This window comes from Carex rostrata, chromosome 18 (assembly GCF_964058835.1).
Source record: "Carex rostrata chromosome 18, lpCarRost1.2, whole genome shotgun sequence".
In the NCBI taxonomy this organism is placed as follows: domain Eukaryota; kingdom Viridiplantae; phylum Streptophyta; class Magnoliopsida; order Poales; family Cyperaceae; genus Carex; species Carex rostrata.
Genome location: NC_135935.1, coordinates 2,809,734 through 2,830,760, shown reverse-complemented (window position 1 = coordinate 2,830,760; position 21,027 = coordinate 2,809,734). Strand labels below are relative to the sequence as shown.

Genomic DNA, 21,027 nt, shown 5'->3' with positions numbered 1-21,027 from the left:
AGAGACAATAAAAATAATATACTCTTACAATAAAAAACAACAAAATAATATCATTTTACATATTAAAAAACAACAAAGTTGGTCCGGACTCGTAAATTTCTATAATTTTTTTTATAAAAACAACAAAATTTCTCATTAATAGTACTTTTGGACAGGCCTGACATGCTTTTCAGTTCTAAGAAGAGGCAAAACAAATTCCAGAGAGGAACAAAGTGATATCGGACCTAGCTATATTTTTTCCACTAAATTTTAAAATCCAGAGGGGTAGCTGCCCCCCTCTGGCTGTGTGTGGGCCCGCCCCTGACAAGGATACAAGTACAAAATAATTCAGTTATTAAGAAAATCATTATATATTACACAAAATATATAAAATGTGCCATGAAAATATAAATCTTAATACGAGATGTAATACGAGTAGGTGTAATTATACCTAAAAATAATACGAAATGAAGACGTGTTTTTTTTAGACCAAATATTAGAAATGAATAAGCAATTAACTCTCCATATGAGGATGTCACACACGAGTTGATTGTTCAACGTACCAACGTTAATATAAACTTGTCTTGAAAATTTAATATTATTTTAAAAATTCAGAGTTTTATTTGACAAAGCTTTTATCAATTTAACAAGAAATGTTCCAACAAAATGCACATAGTAGCGAGATTAGTTATTACACAGTTAATGTGTTGTCTTATTTCCTCCAAAATAAAAAATAAATAAACTCTATGTAAAGTGATCGATCGGGGAAAAAAAAAGCTCCGATGCATAAAACACGGCCATTTTTATTAATACTCAAAAAAGAAAACTTAATTTTAAAAATAACCATCAGTTATGTTTTTTTTTCAAAAATAACTCAACCGCCAGGCCCACGAGCGGCCCAGAATATCAGCAAACCGCCAGAACTACGGGCGGTCTCCCTGGGGACCAAACTGCCCCCCCACGGGCGGTCTCCTTTTTGTTTTTTGTTTTAGAGATCTTAGTATTTTGATTTAAATAATTTTGTGAAGAAAAAGTTTTCTTGTTTAGAGTGTATGCTAAAAAAATAAGACATTTGATAAATTTATGAAGTGATGTCGTAACTCTTTATAACTTTAATTTTATTTGTCAGTTAGATATCACAAGTCTAAATATAACACTAATGAAAGACTTGGCCTTTATTCAAAAAATTTCAAACTCTGACAGCTTGTTGATCTTTTTCTCTTTTTCCGGTTTTTATAATATATGTATAATATATACATATATACATATACATATATACATATATACATATATACATATACAGAGTGTGGCTAATTTGCTACCGGAAGCAGTTCGACCGAGGTGCTTCCGGGGTTATATTTTAGTGTGTGATGATCAAACAACAAATCTAAACCATTAGATGTTCAATCTATTATAAAATCTGCTTGGAGACCAAATTTTATATTTTTTGGAATTTTTTTACTATTTATTAAGATGGTTTGAAATTGCTGTTTTTTAATGGTGCAAAATTTTAATAAAAACAGCGATTTTCAAACCATCTTAATAAATAGTAAAAAAATTCCAAAAAATGTCAAATTTGGTCTCCAAGCATATTTTATAATAGATTGAACATCTAACGGTTTAGATTTGTTGTTTGATCATCACACACTAAAATATAACCTCGGAAGCACCTCGGCCGAAGTGCTTCCGGTAGCAAATTAGCCACACTCTACATATACATATATACATATATACATATATACATATATACATATATACATATACATATACACATACACACATACACATATACACATATACATACATACATACATACATACATACATACATACATACATACATACATACATACATACATACATACATACATACATACATACATACATACATACATACATACATACATACATATACATATACATATACATATACATATACACATATACATATACACATATACATATATATACATATATACAATTTTTTTTTATAATATATGTATATATAAATATATATATATATACACATATATGAGTAAAGCTAGCGTGTGACATGCTCACCAAGAAAGTTTGGTGAGCATAACTCCAAAAGTATATCGGATCGACGTCAAATGCCAAATCCAAACCGTTGAAATCCATGTACTTCATGAGTGATGCATATACATGCAAAATTTTGAAAGTTTCGAGTTTATTTGCTACACGGTCAAGTGGTCAAAGAAATAATAAAAATTGAATATATAAAATAACTTATAATAAAATGTTCATTTCTTTGACCACTTGACCGTGTAGCAAATAAACTCGAAACTTTCAAAATTTTGCATATATATGCATCACTCATGAAGTACATGGATTTCAACGGTTTGGATTTGACATTTGATGTCGATCCGATATATTTTTGGAGTTATGCTCACCAAACTTTCTTGGTGAGCATGTCACACGCTAGCTTTACTCCACATATATTATATAGAGACAGGCTAATGTGCTTTCGGTAGCATATGGGCCGAAATACACACGGTCCAAATTTGAAATTTCAAAATTCAAAAAGTCGATCTGAGCCGTTCATCTTGTTCTCCATATTAATAAAGAGTTGTGAATAAAGGTCAAGTCCTTCATTAGTGTTATATTTAGACTTGTGATATCTAACTGACAAATAAAATCAAAGTTATAAAGAGTTACGACATCACTTCATAAATTTATCAAATGTCTTATTTTTTTGGCATACACTTTAAACAATAAAACTTTTTCTTCACAAAATTATTTAAATCAAAATACTCAGATCTCTAAAAAAAAAAAGAAAAAAGAGGAGACCGCCCGTGGGGGGGCCGGTTTGGTCCCCAGGGAGACCGCCCGTAGTTCTGGCGGTTTGCTAATATTCTGGGCCGCCCGTGGGCCTGGCGGTTGGGTTATTTTTGAAAAAAAACAGAACTGATGGTTATTTTTAAAATTAAGTTTTATTTTTTGGGTATTAATAAAAATGGCCGCACAAAATAAGATTTGATTGAATAAGTATTGTAAAAATTAAATACGACAAGGTATTGATCATAAAAAGCCATAGTATTAAAAACAAATTCTCAACAGTACATTATTATATCAAAACGAAGTGATTTCATTTCAATAATACCATGCTTATTCATTAACAAAAATGATCAAATTATAATGATAGTGTAAAAAAAAAGAAGCATAATAAAAGTTCTTTATAGAGACTAAAAAGGAAACTTTCTGATCAAATTCATTGGACAAAGTCAGAAAGTCAGACAGCACAAATAAAAATTAAATCAGACATCAGCAGTGTTATTCCACATCATGACAAATTTAAGTCTCTTTTTCTACTTTCTTTCACCTTCTCAACTGCACCGTCGGATCAAAACTTAACCATATGTCAAAATCAGACGGGGACAGGCCTCTCCAATCAATCAGTACTATTGGAGAGGAGAGCCAACTAGCAACTGAGCTGAGGCAAGCCAATTCGTGGCGAAAGAGAGAGACAGGAACAAGGAAGGAACAGAGAGAAATCAGAAAAGAAAAATAACAAGGGAAGAAAATAAAACAGAGTACGGAACTCCTCAGTCCACAGGGTAAAACGGAAAGCGGACCAATGATTTGCATTTGGTTATTAGGGGGAGAGAGATAGTGGGAGAGAGAAAGGAGATAGAGCGAGAGAGAAAGAGAGCGAGCAGAGGGTTGGTAATTGGTTGCTTGCTTCTTCTTGGATCTGCGCGATTCAGGTTAGAGCGAGTCAGCAAGAGAGGGAGTTTATATTGGGAGCTCCCATCAGCAAAGGTGAGATTTTTTGAATAACTGTCAAAACGACGTTGTGCTTCCATTTTTTTTTATTCGGCTCTTGTAATTTTGGATATTCTCTGATTGCGCTGTTCCACGCTCTCCCATTTGAGACGTAAATGTTTAGATATAAATAAGATATGATGATTCATCCTATCCATCTCTTTTTCCGAGAACTTTGCACTGTTTTTCTCTCTCGTTCTGAATTTGGATAATGCGTTTTAAATTATTGATTTAACTCTTTGCTTTTGTAACAAAAAAAGAAAAATTATCAACTTTAGCAGTCTAAATTTATGAGCTGGGATCTCATTGTATTTGTTTTTTATGCTTTGACCTTCTTGCTCTTGCTACTAGTCTCACTTTTTTTTTTTTTTTTTGTGTTGTAGCTTCATAAATTTATCTTAACTTTTATATTTTGAATCTGCAAAAGAAAGGAGTGGACACATTTTGTAGTTTGATAGCTTTCGTGAACGACTGAATTTTGATTGAAGGGTAATTTTATTGTTAAAATTTTAATACTGATCGGATTAAATTACCCTGTAGGTATTTATGGATCCAGGAAAACAACCTGCTTTTGTGTTATATTGAACATTTTTTTTTTCTGTGAATACTAGAGTCTAGATAGACTGAATACGGCAACAACATTCCCTAATTTTTAATTTCTGTAACAGACTTCAATTCTTTTACATATGAGGCTTGATCTTCAACTTCTTCCAGTTATCCTTTTTTATTATGATAATAGAAGATAAGGACTAGTTATCTGACTTCAATTTGAAAATCTGCAGTATCGAGAAATTAAAGAGAAAATTAGTAAACATGGGCAGCCAAAGGATTCTGACAGTAAAGGATATCAGCTCTCCAGAAAGAAGAAGCCACTCATGCCAAACCTCGGCACCACCTTCCTTTCACAACCTATTCAAATCACAGCACAAGACCAGCTTGTCTGACAACAAGAGTCTATCTTCGACCAGTGAATCTTCTTCCGATAAAACCAAACTCTTCAGCTTCAAAACTCTCCCAAAACCCATCATGTTGACTGATACAGAAAGCTCGATTTCTCTCGTGTCTCATCCCAATTTCTCTGACCCAATATTCTCTCGCTCTTCCACTTTCTGTACCAGTCTGTATTCTTCTTCTTCCACAAGCCCAGAACCATGCAAACATATGAGCAGTTTGCCGTTTTTACCCTATCCATCTCCATCGCCTAAACCTGAGCAGCGGCAGCAACAATCTTCAATCTTCAATGGAGATGGTACAAGTAGTGAAATGGTGTCTGGGATTGGTGAAGATGAGCAATCTGATGACGAGGTGAAAGATTTTCTGAATTTAAGTGGAGGCGATGTCTCAGATGCCAGTTTCCATGGTGGTACTTGTGCCAAGAATAGCTTGGGGCTGAGAGAACAAATGGAGTTTCAGATCTTGTCCGAGCAACTTGGAGTTGCTATTACTGACAATGAGGAGAGCCCTCGCTTGGATGTAAGTTTCTGCATCTTAGTATTAGTTTCTTCCTTTTTGCTGATTAGATTTGTCTTCATTGATAATATTCACATTGTAATACATAGGATATTTATGAGGTGCCACAACAAGCAGCCTCTCTAGAAGTCTCACCAGGTTGCCACCAGCCAGAATCAGGAGCGGTTGAGGAGCCAAAAGAGTCAGCTGTGAAAGTCCAATTAAGCACAGCCCGATCTGCTTCGTCATCATCTGGGTCTGCAAATTGTGCTAATAATAAAACTAGGCTGAGGTGGACTCTTGAACTCCACGAGCGTTTTGTTGAGGCTGTTACCAAGCTCGATGGGCCTGAGAGTACGAATTCTCGTGTTTCATCTTTTTGGTATTTGTGAGTGCTTGGAAGGTTAAAACTAAATATTTTGTATTTGACATATTGTTGGTATAAAATGGAAAATGCAGAGGCAACACCAAAGGGAGTGCTGAAGCTCATGAATGTGGAGGGTTTAACAATCTATCATGTCAAGAGTCATTTGCAGGTTATAATCGTCATTTTTTTTTTCCAGATTTCATGGAAGAAGGAAAAATTATTTTGTGCGGGTTCACTAATACTATGTAAAATCACTTGCAGAAGTATCGGCTGGCAAAGCACTTTCCTGAGACAAAAGAAGGTATGTATTGTGCTCGATTCTGGTATTACAGATCTAAACCTGGTATAAACTGTGAGTAGGCTCTACATCACTGACCTTATGTCAAATTAGTCGAACCTAGAATAAAAACGTTTCATGGATTTCATACTTTTTGTGCTTCTATCTAAATATCTAATACAATGCAATTCTTATTTATAAAGACAAAAAGGCATCCTCTTCTTCGTCCACTTCAGAAGATAAGAAGCCTCTGCCAGTAACTGATGCAAATGATACCGGCAAGAAAAGGTATTCCTCTCCATCTTATTTTGCATCAAACTTACTAAACAATTTTGCATTTGAGTTAAGTACTAATTTCTGTATCTCTTTATATTTTTAGGAACCTGCAAGTGACCGAGGCTCTTCGCATGCAAATTGAGGTTCAAAAACAGTTGCATGAACAACTCGAGGTCTGTTAAAAAATTTTCATTAATTTTTACATTCTGATTTAAATATACATGACCTCTCTAAGTTGACTGCTAACAGAGCTAACATGGTTTACTAATCACAAAACAGATACAGAGGCAGCTGCAGCTGCGCATAGAGGAGCATGCAAGATACTTGCAGAAAATTCTAGAAGAGCAGCAAAAGACGAGCAATTCCTTAGCCTCCTCCATCAAAATTCCCTCTGCTACTAAAGAGCTCCAATCCCAATCCCCCTCTCAATCTCAATCCCCATTGCCTGACAACAATGAAGCCACTCAGGGAACCAAAAAGCATAACATTGCTGACTCTGGCGATGATTGCGAGCGGCCAAAGGAAGATAACAAAAGGCCTAGGCTTGAAGCTGATGAGCCAAACCAGCAGGAAAAGAACTCGTAATTTCTTCAAGCTTTATGCATTTGTGCCGCATGAGGATAATGCTTCTACGTCAGTGTACTGTTGAAATTTGAAATTTTCTGTTTATTTACTCATGTCATCATGAAACTGTTTTGCATTTTTCGCTAGGGTAGGTGATAATATTAGCCTGCTGTATATATTAGTTAATCAGTCGGTCGTGATAAGGGAACAACTACAAGCCAATTACGGGTTGCCTTGGATTTATTTGCTAGCCTAATCAATTTGCCTGAGTTCAAGTCTCTCCTTTCTACCATATATGTGTGACATCCGACTCAAATGATAATTTCTTTAATGTATCTATGGGTAATATACTGGCAATGGAAGGTTAACTGAAGCATAAAGACAGAGAGAATGACAGTGCAAAAGAAAGTAGCAGTCTCAAATATTTTAAAATTGAGGTCCATTGCCATCTCAATATTTTTCTAATTTAGCACATTAAAATAGAAGCGGTTCTGTCTGAAATGACTAATCAGCTCCTTCGTTTCAGTATCCATAAAAAAAACAGAGCCATTATTGAGAAGCCAGTAATGCATGATCATTGTTACTTTTCCAATCATTGGTTATCATTGTATTTGTTTTCTTTATATACACATGTGGAAGAATCGCACCGATTTCATTGAAATCTAGTGTTAAATGAGATAGTAGCAAGTCTGAAACCTACTCATGTTACAAAAGGTTCCTACAAATTACTTGTCCAATGATTACAGCAATAGAAGCATTAACTAACTGACTGACTAACATAAAGCAGCCGAAAGCCCGAAACTAAATGAAAATATCAGATGGAACTAGAGAGTCTGAATAACCTAGAAACATTATACTAGAAATGAGAAACACTTGAGTGAGAGAATTTGACCCGAGTATGTGATGAAATTTTCTCTGTTTTTAGGCTGGAGAAGGCCCATGGGCCTTTTTTCTTGTATGGAGCATGGGCCTTCTTTTCTAGATGAATGTGTATGTTCATGTATTATAAAGTAATTGATAGCTGAATGAAAATAATTAAATAAATTAAAAGTAACTTAGTTGTATTAACGGATCGAGTCATCTAATAAATTTCTTCATCAGAATATAATAACGTGTACAACCAAAAACGAAAGAACCAGAAGAATAAAGCGATACAAGGAATGTAGCATTAGAAACATCCATGAATAATTAACAGGGGATAATTCATTCATTATGGACTGCAGCCTGACTGCTGCTTGATGCAAAAATTTTGCACGTGAAATATATGCCCTATTTGGTCCTTAGATGACTATATGGACCAATAAAAAGAGGCCGTCAAGGCTAAACTAACCCAAATAGGTTGAAAGCCCGTGATTGTAAAAAAAAGTGGGGATAGAATTGATTTATAATGGACAACATTGAAACTGAATCTGTTTTATTAATCAATTTTGAAAATCGTTGATCCAACGATGACTTTTTTACTGTTTGGTTAAGTCACTGTTAGATTAATAATTTTTAAAGTGACTTAATAAATAGTAAAAAAAATTTCAAAAAATGTAAAATTTGGTCTCCTAGCACATTTTAATATGGAGATCACATCTAACGGTTTGGATTGATCATTTGAACTTTAAAAATCGGAAAACGACTTGGTTGTATGGGAAGCTAGGAACAATCGATTGTATATTAGTTTATCTCTCTCTCTATGTGTGTGTATATATATATTGCAACAACAATCCAATGCACGAGCCTTAATCCAAAATTCCAACACTGCTGACATGTAAATAGCAAAAAAAGATTGATAATTTGGTTCCTAATTCTTATAAGAAACTTGATTCTTTCATATCATATGTATGAATATACGAGCAGTAGAATTGTGAAAGTATCCTCTGTTTTGTGTTACATATGGAATATGATTGTCATTGTCATGCAACAATATATTACACTGTATATTCATCAGAATTGCCATTCTCCGTTCCTGTGTTGCACATATCATAAACCTGTTCATTGTTTCTCTATTTGTGCTAATTATCATCAAAATCTTTTCGACGATGAACAGCATTGTACACCACACATAATGATGTACATGATAAGCACTATGATTTATCCTTTTGAAACCTTCCGTTACTATAATGCTTGACCACCGTCCACCAGTCCACCAAGCGTAGCGCCGCGTGTCCGTATTAAATAATGATTGTTGCTGTACACGCAATAAACAGCTGTCCGTCATGCGCAAGCCAATATGCACTTAGGTCTTAATTAGGACATGGGAAATTAATGAGATTTACATTGAATTTTATACTATATTAATCTTGCTCATCTGCTACTTCGAATGATAAATTTCTTTTGGTTTGGAACCAACAACTTTTCAAAAATAAAATTTATGAAATAAATGAATATAAATGCTGCGTGAAGAAATATTGAGAAAGTGATCAAAGATGTTATTTGTAGAAAGAACAGTTTGTGATAACCGGTTAGAGCATTATTCTTGATCACCTATATATTTTAATGTAGGTTTACACAATACATCTCTTTTAAAATATCTTCTTCCTGAAATGAAAATAGAGAAAATTTCCCTTTTGTTTGTATTTCTGATGCTGTGTTGAAGTGCTATTCTTTCGTAGCGGTACGAAAGCAACGTCATTTGACTTTAACAAAAAAAAAAAAAAAAAGGAATAAAAGTTCCAAACTTTAAACATAAACGTGCATGGGCATGCACGTGAGGCAGATCCCATAAATACATATGTATTTTTTTTAATTAAACGTACTCGCGGTTTATATTTATTTATGATTGAATTTAGCTTCGATGGGAATCGAGCGGACTGGGAGACAATATGCTTATTTATTTTAAAAACAGTAAAATTTGGGGTGTGATTTAAAAAATTACCCTGTGTTGTCGTTTTGTAACCCGATGAACCTCACTCCGTTTAAACTTCCCAACTCTTTTTGCTAACCACTACAGAGTACAGACAGACCCCCTCGTTCTCTCCCTCTCTCTCCCCTACCCTTCTTCTCCGGTTTCCTTGGCAATCAAAAGAGCCCCAAAGTAAATCAAGATCTCGTGCTGTATTTGCGCTACTCGAGGTACCTTCTCTTACCTTTTTTGTTGTAGAAGAAGATTTATATATCCCTTAAATTTGAATTTCTTTTCCCTTTTGTATAACAGTAAGCATTGTTTTGATTTTTGTTACACTTTATGCAAATACCTTAATTTCTCCACAATACAATCCTTAATTTTGCGTGTGCTGCAGTAAATATCCTAGATATCTCTAAGACACAAATTTCACTGTTTCTACAAAAAACAAAATTAAGAAGAGAAATCTTGCTGAGGGTATTCTCTAAAGTTGGAAATTTATTAATCTATTTGTTCATGAAAAGCGTACCAATTAGGGGTCTAAGTGAGCAGAGCTTTTAGTCCCAATGCAACTGGTGTTATGGTCAGGCGTAGTGGTGTAGCCAGGATTTGAGTCAGGGGTAGGCAGAAATCGGGTGGGTTTGGGTATTTTTTCTAAACGGGTTCGGATTCGAATCGCCTCCATAATTATCTTCCCGCCTCTGCCCGCCTACCAAATTGCATCTTTGCCTATCGAATCGGTTGTAAGTTTTAATAAATTACTAATTGATACCAAAACCACTAAAACAATTACTTGTAATTTCTAAAACAATTTGTATTAATTAAGCGTTGGGGAATCGCTACTCCGAATTGAACCAAGATTTAAAAATATATTTCTTTCCTAATTAGATTAAACGACTCACAAACTATCTCTGAAGTCTGAACTGACAATCGCTACTCCAAATTAAATCCAGAGGTAGACAGAATCAAATCCAGGAGTAGGTAAGACTCATTGAAGAACCTAGTCAAAAGAAGAAAAAAAATTCCAGGGGTAGCATTGTGGCTCCACCACTGGCCAGGCGATTTTAATTGATGGCTATTTTAACAATTGTGATGGAAATTTGATGAGCAATACACTTGCCTTAAAATTAAAACTTAAAAACAGAATTGCAATTTAATTAGGATATGATATGCACTTGTAGTCTTGTACACCTCACCTATTTTGGTATTTATTCTGATTTTGTCATGTATTAGGTTTACTGATTCAGTGTCACTTGGCATGCGTGGTGTATCAACTATCAACTTATTATAGTTTTGTTTATGTAGTTGCATGCTTGTCTTGTGCATATACTTGTGAAAAGCCTACTTGACCCGGAATTGGCAAATTATAAAACCCAGGAAACCCCCTACTCCTGTCTTAAGGTACACCACTGTTTCTCCACTTCCCTCTATTGTGGCAGCCCAGCCCTTGTTTGCTTTTTGAAAACAATTTAGATATGGATGCATTGTTATTGTTGTCATATACAAAATTATGAATATGTTTTATCAAATTTATATTTAGATATGAATAGTTTTTTTAGCAAATAGCAAGTGTTAAATAAATCTCCTTGTATATTATTTCAGTTACCAAAAATAAATTGAAATTAGTTTTTAAGTTTTTGTAAATTAAATAGAAACAGATATCCATTCTCAGCCCAACATGCCTAAACCTACCCAACACAACCAGGTGGGATGGCCCAGCCCAAAGATGTCTGGGCTTTGCCCTCTTTTGGTGCAACTTAGACAGACAAGCCTGTTCTCAACTTCTCATCTCTAGTTTTGGTTAATGACTGCTTTGTCTGAACTATTCTTTGTAAAAAGGCTAAAATGCATGTGTATCATATTATTGGAAGAATAATTTTATCATATATACAAGTTATGAACAACTGCATGCATGTTTAGCCTCCTATCATGATTGGTCTAGATCAGGCCTTGCTTCTTTGTCATGACCTTTACACTCATAATTCTCATATTATACAGGGTCATTTGAAACTATTTTTATGTTTGAAACATGTGGCATGCATGTGAATAATTTAAAAAAAAAAAGGAATTGAAGATCACTAATTCTTGGTACATTTACTGACATACTATTTTTTTGTGTGTAGTTGATTGCATAGGTACAGTAAGAATTGGAGGAAAATGAGTGGAACATTAGAGGACGAAGATGCGCTAGAGATGGAGGAGCATGGTATGGCTCTTGATGAAGAAAAGAAAATAGTCAAGTGCAACTACTGTGGCTGGGAAATCAATGGTGGTTTTGTCTACCTCAGACGCCACCTCACTGCATCAGGAAAGGGACTGCATTGTTGCTCTCAGGTCCCCCAAGTTATCAAGTCTCGCTTAAGAAAAACAGAGCGTTTGCGTAAGCAAGTCGACCAGCTAACCCATCCCCACCTTCCCCTTAAGCGCCATTTGTCGTTTCCTGCTTCTTCATCCTCTTCGTCTCCTCTCCGTAATAGCTGCCAAACCAACACGGCACCACCATCTCCCAAGAATGGTAAAAGAATTCTCTCTGAACCTACCACGCCTATCACATGTACACCTGCACAAATGAATGTTGCAGTTGAGATGGAACAAGGTGAAACAATACCCCTTTTTAAAAAAGAAGCTAATGGCCAAGACCTGGTAAATTTTGCGGAGAAAGCAGTTGGTGATTTCTTTCTTGAGGCAGGGGTTGATCCCATCAAGGTGAATCTACCCTCCTTTAAGAAAATGATAGATGCCGCAATAGCCAGTGGGTCTCAGTTCAGGGCTCCATCTTCTGAAGGTATCAGCGGACGGATCCTACAACAGCAAGTGAGGGAAACTTTGGCTCATGCTAACCGCATGAGGGAGTGCTGGAAGGAGACTAGGTGCACCATCTTACTTGACACCTGGGTCGATCAAGCTGGGAGGAGTCTAATCAGCTTTCTGGCATCTTGTGCTCAAGGCACAGTTTTCTTGAGATCAGTAGATGTCTCAGATGACATTAAAGATGTGGATGCCATGTTCTTTTTGATGTGTAAAGTTATAGAAGAGGTTGGTAAGGAGAATGTCATTCAGGTGATTACGCACGATGGATCGCCCCACATGCAGGCCACAGGTCATAGGGTGATGGAGAAGTATAGAATTTATTGGAATTTGTGCGCAGAATATTGCATTGACTTGATGCTTGGCAAAATAGCTGAGATGGAGCGTGTAAGCCAGGTGTTGGATCTAGCAAAGGCCCTAATCTGTTTCATCTATAGCCGTGAGGGCCCGCTGCAACTCTTGCATAAGCACCTCAAAGGTAAAAATCTCATCAAGCCAGGTCGCTGGAGGAACGTCGCACAATTCATGACTTTGGATAGTATTGTTTTACACCGAGATGATCTGACAGGAATGTTTAACTCTCCTTCGTGGACCTCTACCTCATGGGCTTCTATACCCCTTGCAACGAATATAGTTGAAAAGTTAAAGCGAGATTCCTTTTGGGTTTCCGCCTCTAAAATCTTAAAGGTCACAAACTCCATAATTGGTGTTTCCAATTTGATATTTGGGTCTGACAAAGCCCCCATGGGAACTCTGTATGATGCCTTGGACCGTGCCAAGGAGGTGATAAAATCCGGGTTAGGCGGTGAGGAGAAGGTGTTTTTACCTTACTGGAATATAATTGATGATATCTGGGACCATTATCTGCATAACTCAATGCATGCGGCCGGTTGTTTTCTCAACCCCGCAGTCTCTTATATGGCAGATTTTGCTGACAGGGATAGAAATAAGGATGAGGATGAGGAGATTACTAAGGGACTGTATGACTGTAATACACGCATGGCCAGAGACTTGCATGAAGCCAGTGAAGTGTTTAGACAGTTTGATGCCTACAAGTTACACTCTGGTGGTTTTTCAGATTTTGAGGCGATGATCAGATCCCAAACTGTTCCCCCAGGTAAAAAAATGAATCATTTTCTTCTTAGGCAGTAGTTTCACACTTTCATTATCCCTTTGGTTTCTTACTTCCATTATCTCTATTTTTCATTGTTGGGCAGTGTTCATGTACAGGCCAACTAGGCTTTATTATCATATATTTTTGTCAATTAAAAATCTAAATTGCCATTATTTGTATACTGTATAGGTCATAAATCATAATCTCTTTGGAAATTACATGATTTTATTTTATTTATGGTCACTTAATCCTATTTTGAGTGAATCCAATTAAGCACACCAGAGATATTTGAATGGGTTATCAGCATCCAATTCTCCTGTGATCAATAATGAGAGAGTTAACAATTGTAACCTGCTTGGGAAATTACCTTGCTGCTTGAGAATAAAGAAAATGTTTTAACTTCAGAAGTAACAAAATTAGAACTTCAATTGGTTTATTTGGTATTGCAGTAACATGGTGGAAGATGCATGGGGGTCAATGCCCCGAATTGCAAAGGTTTGCAATAGGAGTGCTAAGTCAGCCATGCTGTGGTGCATCGAGATTCAACCTCGACCGGCGCCTGTCTGAGGAGTTGCATTTGTCAAAGGGAATGACTTGTCTTCAGAAACAGTTGTTGCTTGATAGAGAATTCGTTCGCAACAACAGAATCCTCCTCTGTCCTGACAGGGACACTACAGCTATCATCTGCCAAGACAATGTCAATGTTCTCAGCGATTGGGCCTTTCAGTGAAACAGATTAGTGCAATTTTGGGATGATTAAGAATGTCTCCCCTCTCATTATATTGTATGGGTCCATTGTTTCTCATATAGTCATATGGGTATAATTTTTTGATAGAAGATAATTTAGAATGGAGATTTTGGTGACTGGAGGGTTTAGATTTTAGAACAACAATCTTACCTTACCTATTACAAAAATGTAGAACATAGCATTTGGGAGAGCAACGAGAAGTTTTGTATTATCCATGTGCTTTATTCTGTGTACATACTACATAGCTTCTAGCTGATAGTACTATCAGCTTGTTGTACTTACTATTGAGTTTATGGAGTTTATGAAGAATAGTTTGTGCTGCTGGTGGGAGGCCTAAATCAGATAACAATACTTGCACAACCCAATCCTCGCCTAGCTTAGAGCGGAGTAGATCCGATGGGATTTAAGACAGTGTGATCCGCTTTAAGATATGTGTGCTATCCTTTAATATTAATATTCAAGTATTTTCGCCAGTGCTGCGAATAAATGGACAAAAAAATTTATTGAAATGAAATTTTCATGCTACTCCAAGAAATCAACAAAATCAAATTATTTTAAGTGGAAATGATAACTAAACTAAAAAAATTAACCATAATTTCCATTTCACAATTTTTTTTCTTTCATTATTTTATTTCAGTAGGTGTCATTATTCATATTTTTTACCAAACCATATTTTTCTAGAGTAGAATTCAAGTTAAATATGTCTTTTATGCCTTTAATTCTTATCTCTATTTTCAAAGTTCAAATAATCGATCAAAATCGCTTAAAATGATCCACATATTAACAACATCTTATATATTTTTTTAATTTTTTATGCTATTTTTTCTTTAGGTACAAAATTAATGTTTTTTAGAAGATTATGGACAATTAAAAAATAATGATTTTGTACTTATTTAAATAAATAGTAAAAAGTTTTCAAAAATTATAAAATTTGATCTCCAAAGAAATAAAAAAAAACATGTTGATTTAGGGGTGCAAACGTCGGATATTATCCGACCATATCTTAATCCATATTCAAAAATTAGATATGAATATCCGTGTGGATACGGATACGGATATGATTTTAAATTTTAATTATCTGTATCTGGATAGTAAATATATATAATATTTGTTCATGCGCGTGTTGTGCATCATGTTTTTCATATGTCGTAAGGAAAATTAATAGAGTAATAAATGAATCCAGAGGTTAACAAATTTTGATTAATTGATAGTTACCCACCAAATTTGATTATTGTATTCGGTTATCCATCAAATTTAATTAAATGTGAAAATCTGTGGTGTGGTCGAGTGTGAAAGGTGGGGCAAAGGGTAATCAATAATTTTTCTCGGTTGAGACGTGGGGTAACTGAAATTTTTATTTTTTGGTTTTTGTAGTTTTTTTAAATTTGAGGGCAATCAACTTTTTTTTTTCCTTTTAATTACGTTATATGAAAGAATTGTCAAACACATATTAATATAGAAATTATGTTGATCAGTGTGAAACTTTAAATTGAATGTTTGAATTTTAAAATAAATAAATTGTACGATACAATTGAGACCAGGCTTCTAAATAGCTAGCTATAGCGGCGCTATAGCTACGCTATAGCTTTTCCGGACCATAAACGCTAAGCTATGAGATAAAATTGCGCTAACTCAGCTACGACCGCTATAGCTATAATAGCTGACCGCTATTACCGCTATATAAGACCCGCTATAGCTACCGCTATGCTACATGGTTTTTTTTTTTGCAATTTATATGGATTTCTGTACTTCTATTCTTATTTCTAATGCTACATGGTCTTCTACGATAAGTATACTAAATCAAATTATATGCTTCTATTTTTATTTGTGATTTATTCTATCATTCTATATCGAGAAATATTCAAATACTAATTATTCATTTTGATTACTCTTTTTATAGTATTCGTTTGTAAAATTATTATCGTTCGTTTCAATTGAAAGCTGATTTTGATTATTATTATAATTATAAAATGTTTAAATATGTATATTGACTTCATTTACCTTATAAAATTAATTGCTCTTTGTCTATTATAATATGTAATACCATGAAGTATAAACTATTAAATAATGTTACTTTTTAGATTTTTTTTTCATTCTTATTTGCGTAATTGATAAAAAGTATAGACTTAGATTAGTTGTCATTTAGTTGTTACATGAATTCTCTAATATTGATTATGTTGATAATTAGTAGAAATATAGAATATAAAGTTTGAAAAGAGAAAATCGCTATGTGTGATAGCTTCCGCTATAGCTACGCTATTCGCAATAGCTTTTTTTTTTGGTCTCCCCGCTATGCCGCTATAATCGCTATTTAGAACCTTGATTGAGACACGAAAAAACCGTTTCATCCTATTCATTTTTTCTATCTTAATTAACGTGTATCTCTTGCTCTCACTGATACACAAGTAGGTAACCACTCAAGTTTTCTTTGTCCTCAAACATCATGTCAAACCATCCCAAATAATCTGAAATCAAATGATTCGACTTAGATCTATGGCTTGCTTATGAACAACGTGATGCGATAATTTATTATTTTTCGCAATTTTTTTCCAACATTATTCCATTATCAATGTTTCTACAATTTATTCACATTTTGTTATTTTTTTATGATCTTTTTCTTCTATTAAGCTAACTGAAAATTTGAAAATAAATATAAGTGTGATTAACTGTGATTAATGTGATCAATCACGTCACATGTGGTCACGATGTTACCACACACGTCGTGAATGTTCTTGTTATTTTGATTATGATACAATATGCATGTGAAAAATTAACTTGATCACAATGCAATATAGTACAGTGTGTCATCAAAATCATGTCACAACATAGTATATCGCATGACCAAAAACAAGGCATAACAAAATACTTGCAAGAATAAATTTGTGAATAATTTATGCATGTCAATTGTTTCGTGCGCTTGATGTCCATTCGAAATTTAAACGTCATAATTACAAGCATTGAATATAATATAATTGTGATCTAATAAATTATTTTGTTAATATTGAGTTATAGACCTTTTACTTAATTAGAGAATTATTTATCATAAATCTGTAGCCAGTAGGCACTCGTACTAGCACATTTCCTACTAGATTTTCAATTTAGTTTGCTCGGAAGGGGCGTGCTATTTTGAGTGCTCAAAATACTATGCCGAGAGCTGAAGGAATTTTTTCTTTTAATTCTAGTTTTATTCTCAGTTAATAACTTCTTAATTTGACTTCATCAAATTTTGTATTCTCCTTTCAATCAGTACAATTAATTACCGCAGTAAAGGAAAGAATTACTATGCAATTGTAAGGTTGGCGCTAGTCTCATATTTGATGGAAAAAACAGATTTCAATATATTGAGATTGGTGAAGTTTGTATATGGCAAAAATCTTAAAATCAAGCAAGAAATCAGTTTTTCCAAGGATTACCATCTTATGTCATTCTTCCACAGAGTATAAAAAATCGAGACCAATATTTTAAGAGCTCTTTGTAACAATTCGAATTAGAACAATAATTCAGCAAAGTTTTTATTTTGTTTAAGTTTTTGTTGGGAAATAAGTTACATAATGCATACAAAATATTAAATAATAAATATTAGAGATGATAAATTGCAAACTCTATTTTGAATTATTCTCTCAAGAGCAAACTTTTATAGTATATTGTTGATGGTACATATTTGAAGCACCCCCGTATATTTAGAAATGTTAAATTCAGAGAACTATATATTCGCACTACTAGTGTAATGGATTCATGACAATTTTTTCAAAAATACTTCAACATGTTCTTGTTAGCGGCAGGGCCGGCCCTGGTGCTGGGTTGCCAGGGCGATCTCTCCAGGTCCTAAGATTCAAGCTCGGATTGCAGTATACTTGTCAAAGCGATCCTACAAAACAGTATTCTGGAACTGTTGAGCCATTTGGGTCCAGCCCATTTCGGCAAAAAAGAAGAAACAAAAGAAAAATAAATAAAAGAAGGGGGCAGTACTGTGTGCTTCGTGTGAGACACAGAGAGAACGCGAAGAGGAAAACCACAGAGAGAAGACAAAAAGAGAAAGAGAGAGAGAGAAGAAGGAGGAGAGAAAAAAAGAAGGTGGTGAAGAAGAAGAAAACGAAAAGGAAGTCGGTCTTCCCAATTTCACTATCTTGATCAACTTTCTCCTTGTGTTTGTAAGAAGGGAATTTCTTGTTTTCTCAAATCTAGGGTTTGCTTGGATTTGAATGGAATTGGAAGTTTGAAAGAGATATTTCTTCCTAATATGTTATATCTTGGTTTTTCTCTTTATTATTGTGTGTATACCTCAGTTTAGGGCTTAAACTTGAGAAGAACAATTGTACCTGTTTTTCTTATTGGTATAGTGAAATTTGCCGATGTGCCCCGTGGTTTTTTTACCCTCCAAGTTTAGAGGGTTTTCCATGTAAATTTGGTGTCATTTGTGATTATGCTTGATCTCATATTATCTTAATTTGGCTTGTGCATTTTGACTTTGAACCTTTCAATACCAACTGGTACGGTGCTAATATTACTCATCTCTCTCATTGGTTGATTACACAATAGACATTTCTCTCAAGTTGTATCTTAAATTCCTATCAAGTGGTATCAGAGTCTCAAGTTTCTTTTCTTTTGAGAGTGCTTTTGTAGGTTGAGATGGAAGGCAGCAGCACCATGATCAGGTTGACAAATAACAACTGGCAAATCTGGAAATCCAAAATGGAGGATATCCTTTATTGCAAGGACTTGTATGAGCCGGTTGAAGGAGATAGTGCGAAGCCGAAAGATATGTCTGACGCTGATTGGACTAAATTGAACCGGAAAGCGGTCGGCACAATTAGACAGTGGCTTGATGATAGTGTGTACCACCATGTAGCAAGTGAGAAAAGTGCACATGAGTTGTGGAAGAAGCTGAAGTCACTGTATGAGCATAAAACAGTAGCTAACAAGGCGTTTCTGGTCCGAAAGTTAGTAAATCTGAAATTCAGAGAAGGCACAAGTGTTACTGAGCATTTAAATGAGTTTTAGAGCTTGATTAATCAATTGTCAGCAATGGAGATAACCTTAGAAGATGAGTTACATGCCTTGTTGCTTTTGGGAACATTGCCCGACAGTTGGGAGACCTTGGTTGTGACAATCAGTAATGCAGCTCCGAATGGTGTGGTTACTATGAGTATAGTTACTAGCAGCTTGTTCAATGAGGAGACAAGAAGGAAGTCAACTGATACAAATAGTGTACAGGCGGAGAAGAGCTGAATATTGACAACAATCAAGAGGCCGTAGCAAGTCCAAAGGCACATCAAAATCCAAGGGAAGACAGTGTTATCACTGTGGTAAAGAAGGTCACATGAAGAGAAATTGTAGAGCTTGGAAAAGACTATAGAATGAGGGTAAAAATCAGAAGAAGAGGATGACAGCAAAAATACCACAGCCACAGTAACTGCAGATGATGTAGTGATTCTCTCTTTTGAAAAAGAACAATGTCTACATATGGAAGGTCACTAGGGAGTTGAGTAGTTGATACAGGTGCTTGCTATCATGCTACTCCAAATAGAGAGTTCTTCACAACTTAAAAGACTGGAGACCTTGGTACAGTGAAGATGGATAATACTAGCCACTCGAGCATTGTGGGTATTGGTGATATTTGTCTGCAGACAGAATTAGGATATCGGTTAACGCTAAAAGATGTGCCGCATATTCCTGATTTACGTCTAAATTTGATATCAGGTGATGCATTGGACAAAGGTGGATTCAAGCATTACTTAGGAGGTGGAGAATGGAAGCTTAGCAAGGGATCAATGGTTGTAGCAAGAGGGAAGTCGTGACACTCCCTATACAGAACCCATGTGAAGGTACTCAAGAATGGGCTAAATGCAGTACAAGCTGAAAGCTCTCTAAATCTGTGGCATCAACGCCTCGGCCACATGAGTGAGAAAGGGCTACAAATTCTGGCGAGGAAGTCACACATTCCCTCGACCAAAGACGATGTTATGGATCTATGCGACTACTGCTCATTTGGTAAGCAACATCGAGTCTCTTTTAGTCAAACATTAGAAAGGAAATATAATGTGTGCTTCGTGTGAGACACAGAGAGAACGCGAAGAGGAAAAACAAAGAGAGAAGGCGGAAAGAGAAAAAGAGAGAGAGAAAAAGGAGAGAAAAAGAGAAGGTGGTGAAGAAGAAGAAAACGAAGAGCAAGTCAGTCTCTCTGATTTCACTACCTTGATCAACTTTCTCCTTGTTTGTAAGAAGGGAATTTTTTGTTTTCTCAAATCTAGGGTTTGCTTGAGTTTGAATGAAATTGGAAGTTTGAAAGAGATATTTCTTCCTAATATGTTATCTCTTGGTTTTTCTCTTTATTACTGTGTGTATACCTCAGTTTAAGGCTTAAACTTGAGAAGAACAATTGTACCCGTTTTCTTGTTGGTATAGTGAAATTTGCCGATGTGCCCCGTGGTTTTTTTATCCTCCAAGTTGAGAGGGTTTTTCACATAATTTTGGTGTCATTTGTGATTATGCTTGATCTCATATTATCTTAATTTGACTTGTGCATTTTGACTTTGAATCTTTCAGTACCAACTGGTACGGTGCTAATATTACTCATTTCTCTCATTAATTGATTACACAATAGACATTTCTCTCAAGTGGTATCTTAAATTCCCATCAGGAACACAGCCGTACAACAATATACAAGAAATAGTAACACTGAAGCATGTCAGCAGGAAGTCGTTAAAACAACATCATCAACTAGCAAACTGGGCGCGTACCACCAACACTGTAGCTACTGGTGTAATACCAGTGCTTGTGGCTCAAAGGGCAGAGTTAAGTTATGAAATAAATCTGGATTTTTTTCCAAATTA

At 35.2% G+C, this 21,027-nt stretch overlaps 2 protein-coding genes across 4 annotated transcripts; both read left to right on the top strand.

The window, feature by feature from the left end:
- The first annotated feature begins 3,465 nt into the window (after positions 1-3,465).
- On the top strand, positions 3,466-6,985 carry LOC144569236 (myb-like HTH transcriptional regulator family protein). The gene is made up of 8 exons (XM_078319483.1): positions 3,466-3,758; positions 4,544-5,234; positions 5,321-5,564; positions 5,670-5,746; positions 5,839-5,878; positions 6,058-6,142; positions 6,234-6,303; positions 6,410-6,985. Exons 2-8 carry the CDS (start codon positions 4,575-4,577, stop codon positions 6,713-6,715), a joined length of 1,482 nt encoding a protein of 493 aa, XP_078175609.1. The 5' UTR covers positions 3,466-3,758; positions 4,544-4,574; the 3' UTR covers positions 6,716-6,985.
- A 2,655-nt stretch (positions 6,986-9,640) lies between these two features.
- On the top strand, positions 9,641-14,454 carry LOC144569903 (uncharacterized). Of its 3 annotated transcripts, XM_078320391.1 has the most exons (4): positions 9,641-9,754; positions 10,830-10,925; positions 11,648-13,449; positions 13,896-14,454. In XM_078320391.1, exons 3-4 carry the CDS (start codon positions 11,682-11,684, stop codon positions 14,174-14,176), a joined length of 2,049 nt encoding a protein of 682 aa, XP_078176517.1. In that variant the 5' UTR covers positions 9,641-9,754; positions 10,830-10,925; positions 11,648-11,681; the 3' UTR covers positions 14,177-14,454. The 3 variants fall into 3 exon arrangements, with proteins under 3 accessions (XP_078176517.1, XP_078176520.1, XP_078176518.1); XM_078320394.1 differs by lacking the exon at positions 10,830-10,925; XM_078320392.1 differs by lacking the exon at positions 9,641-9,754 and having other exon boundaries at positions 10,761-10,925.
- The last annotated feature ends 6,573 nt before the right edge of the window (positions 14,455-21,027 follow it).

Coding starts and splice junctions, on each gene's coding strand:
- LOC144569236 (XM_078319483.1), top strand. CDS start 4,575: ATGGGCAGCCAAAGGATTCTGACAGTAAAGGATATCAGCTCTCCAGAA. Junction 5,747..5,838: donor ATGTCAAGAGTCATTTGCAG/GTTATAATCGTC, acceptor AATCACTTGCAG/AAGTATCGGCTGGCAAAGCA. Junction 6,304..6,409: donor AGTTGCATGAACAACTCGAG/GTCTGTTAAAAA, acceptor ATCACAAAACAG/ATACAGAGGCAGCTGCAGCT.
- LOC144569903 (XM_078320394.1), top strand. CDS start 11,682: ATGAGTGGAACATTAGAGGACGAAGATGCGCTAGAGATGGAGGAGCAT. Junction 13,450..13,895: donor ATCCCAAACTGTTCCCCCAG/GTAAAAAAATGA, acceptor TTGGTATTGCAG/TAACATGGTGGAAGATGCAT.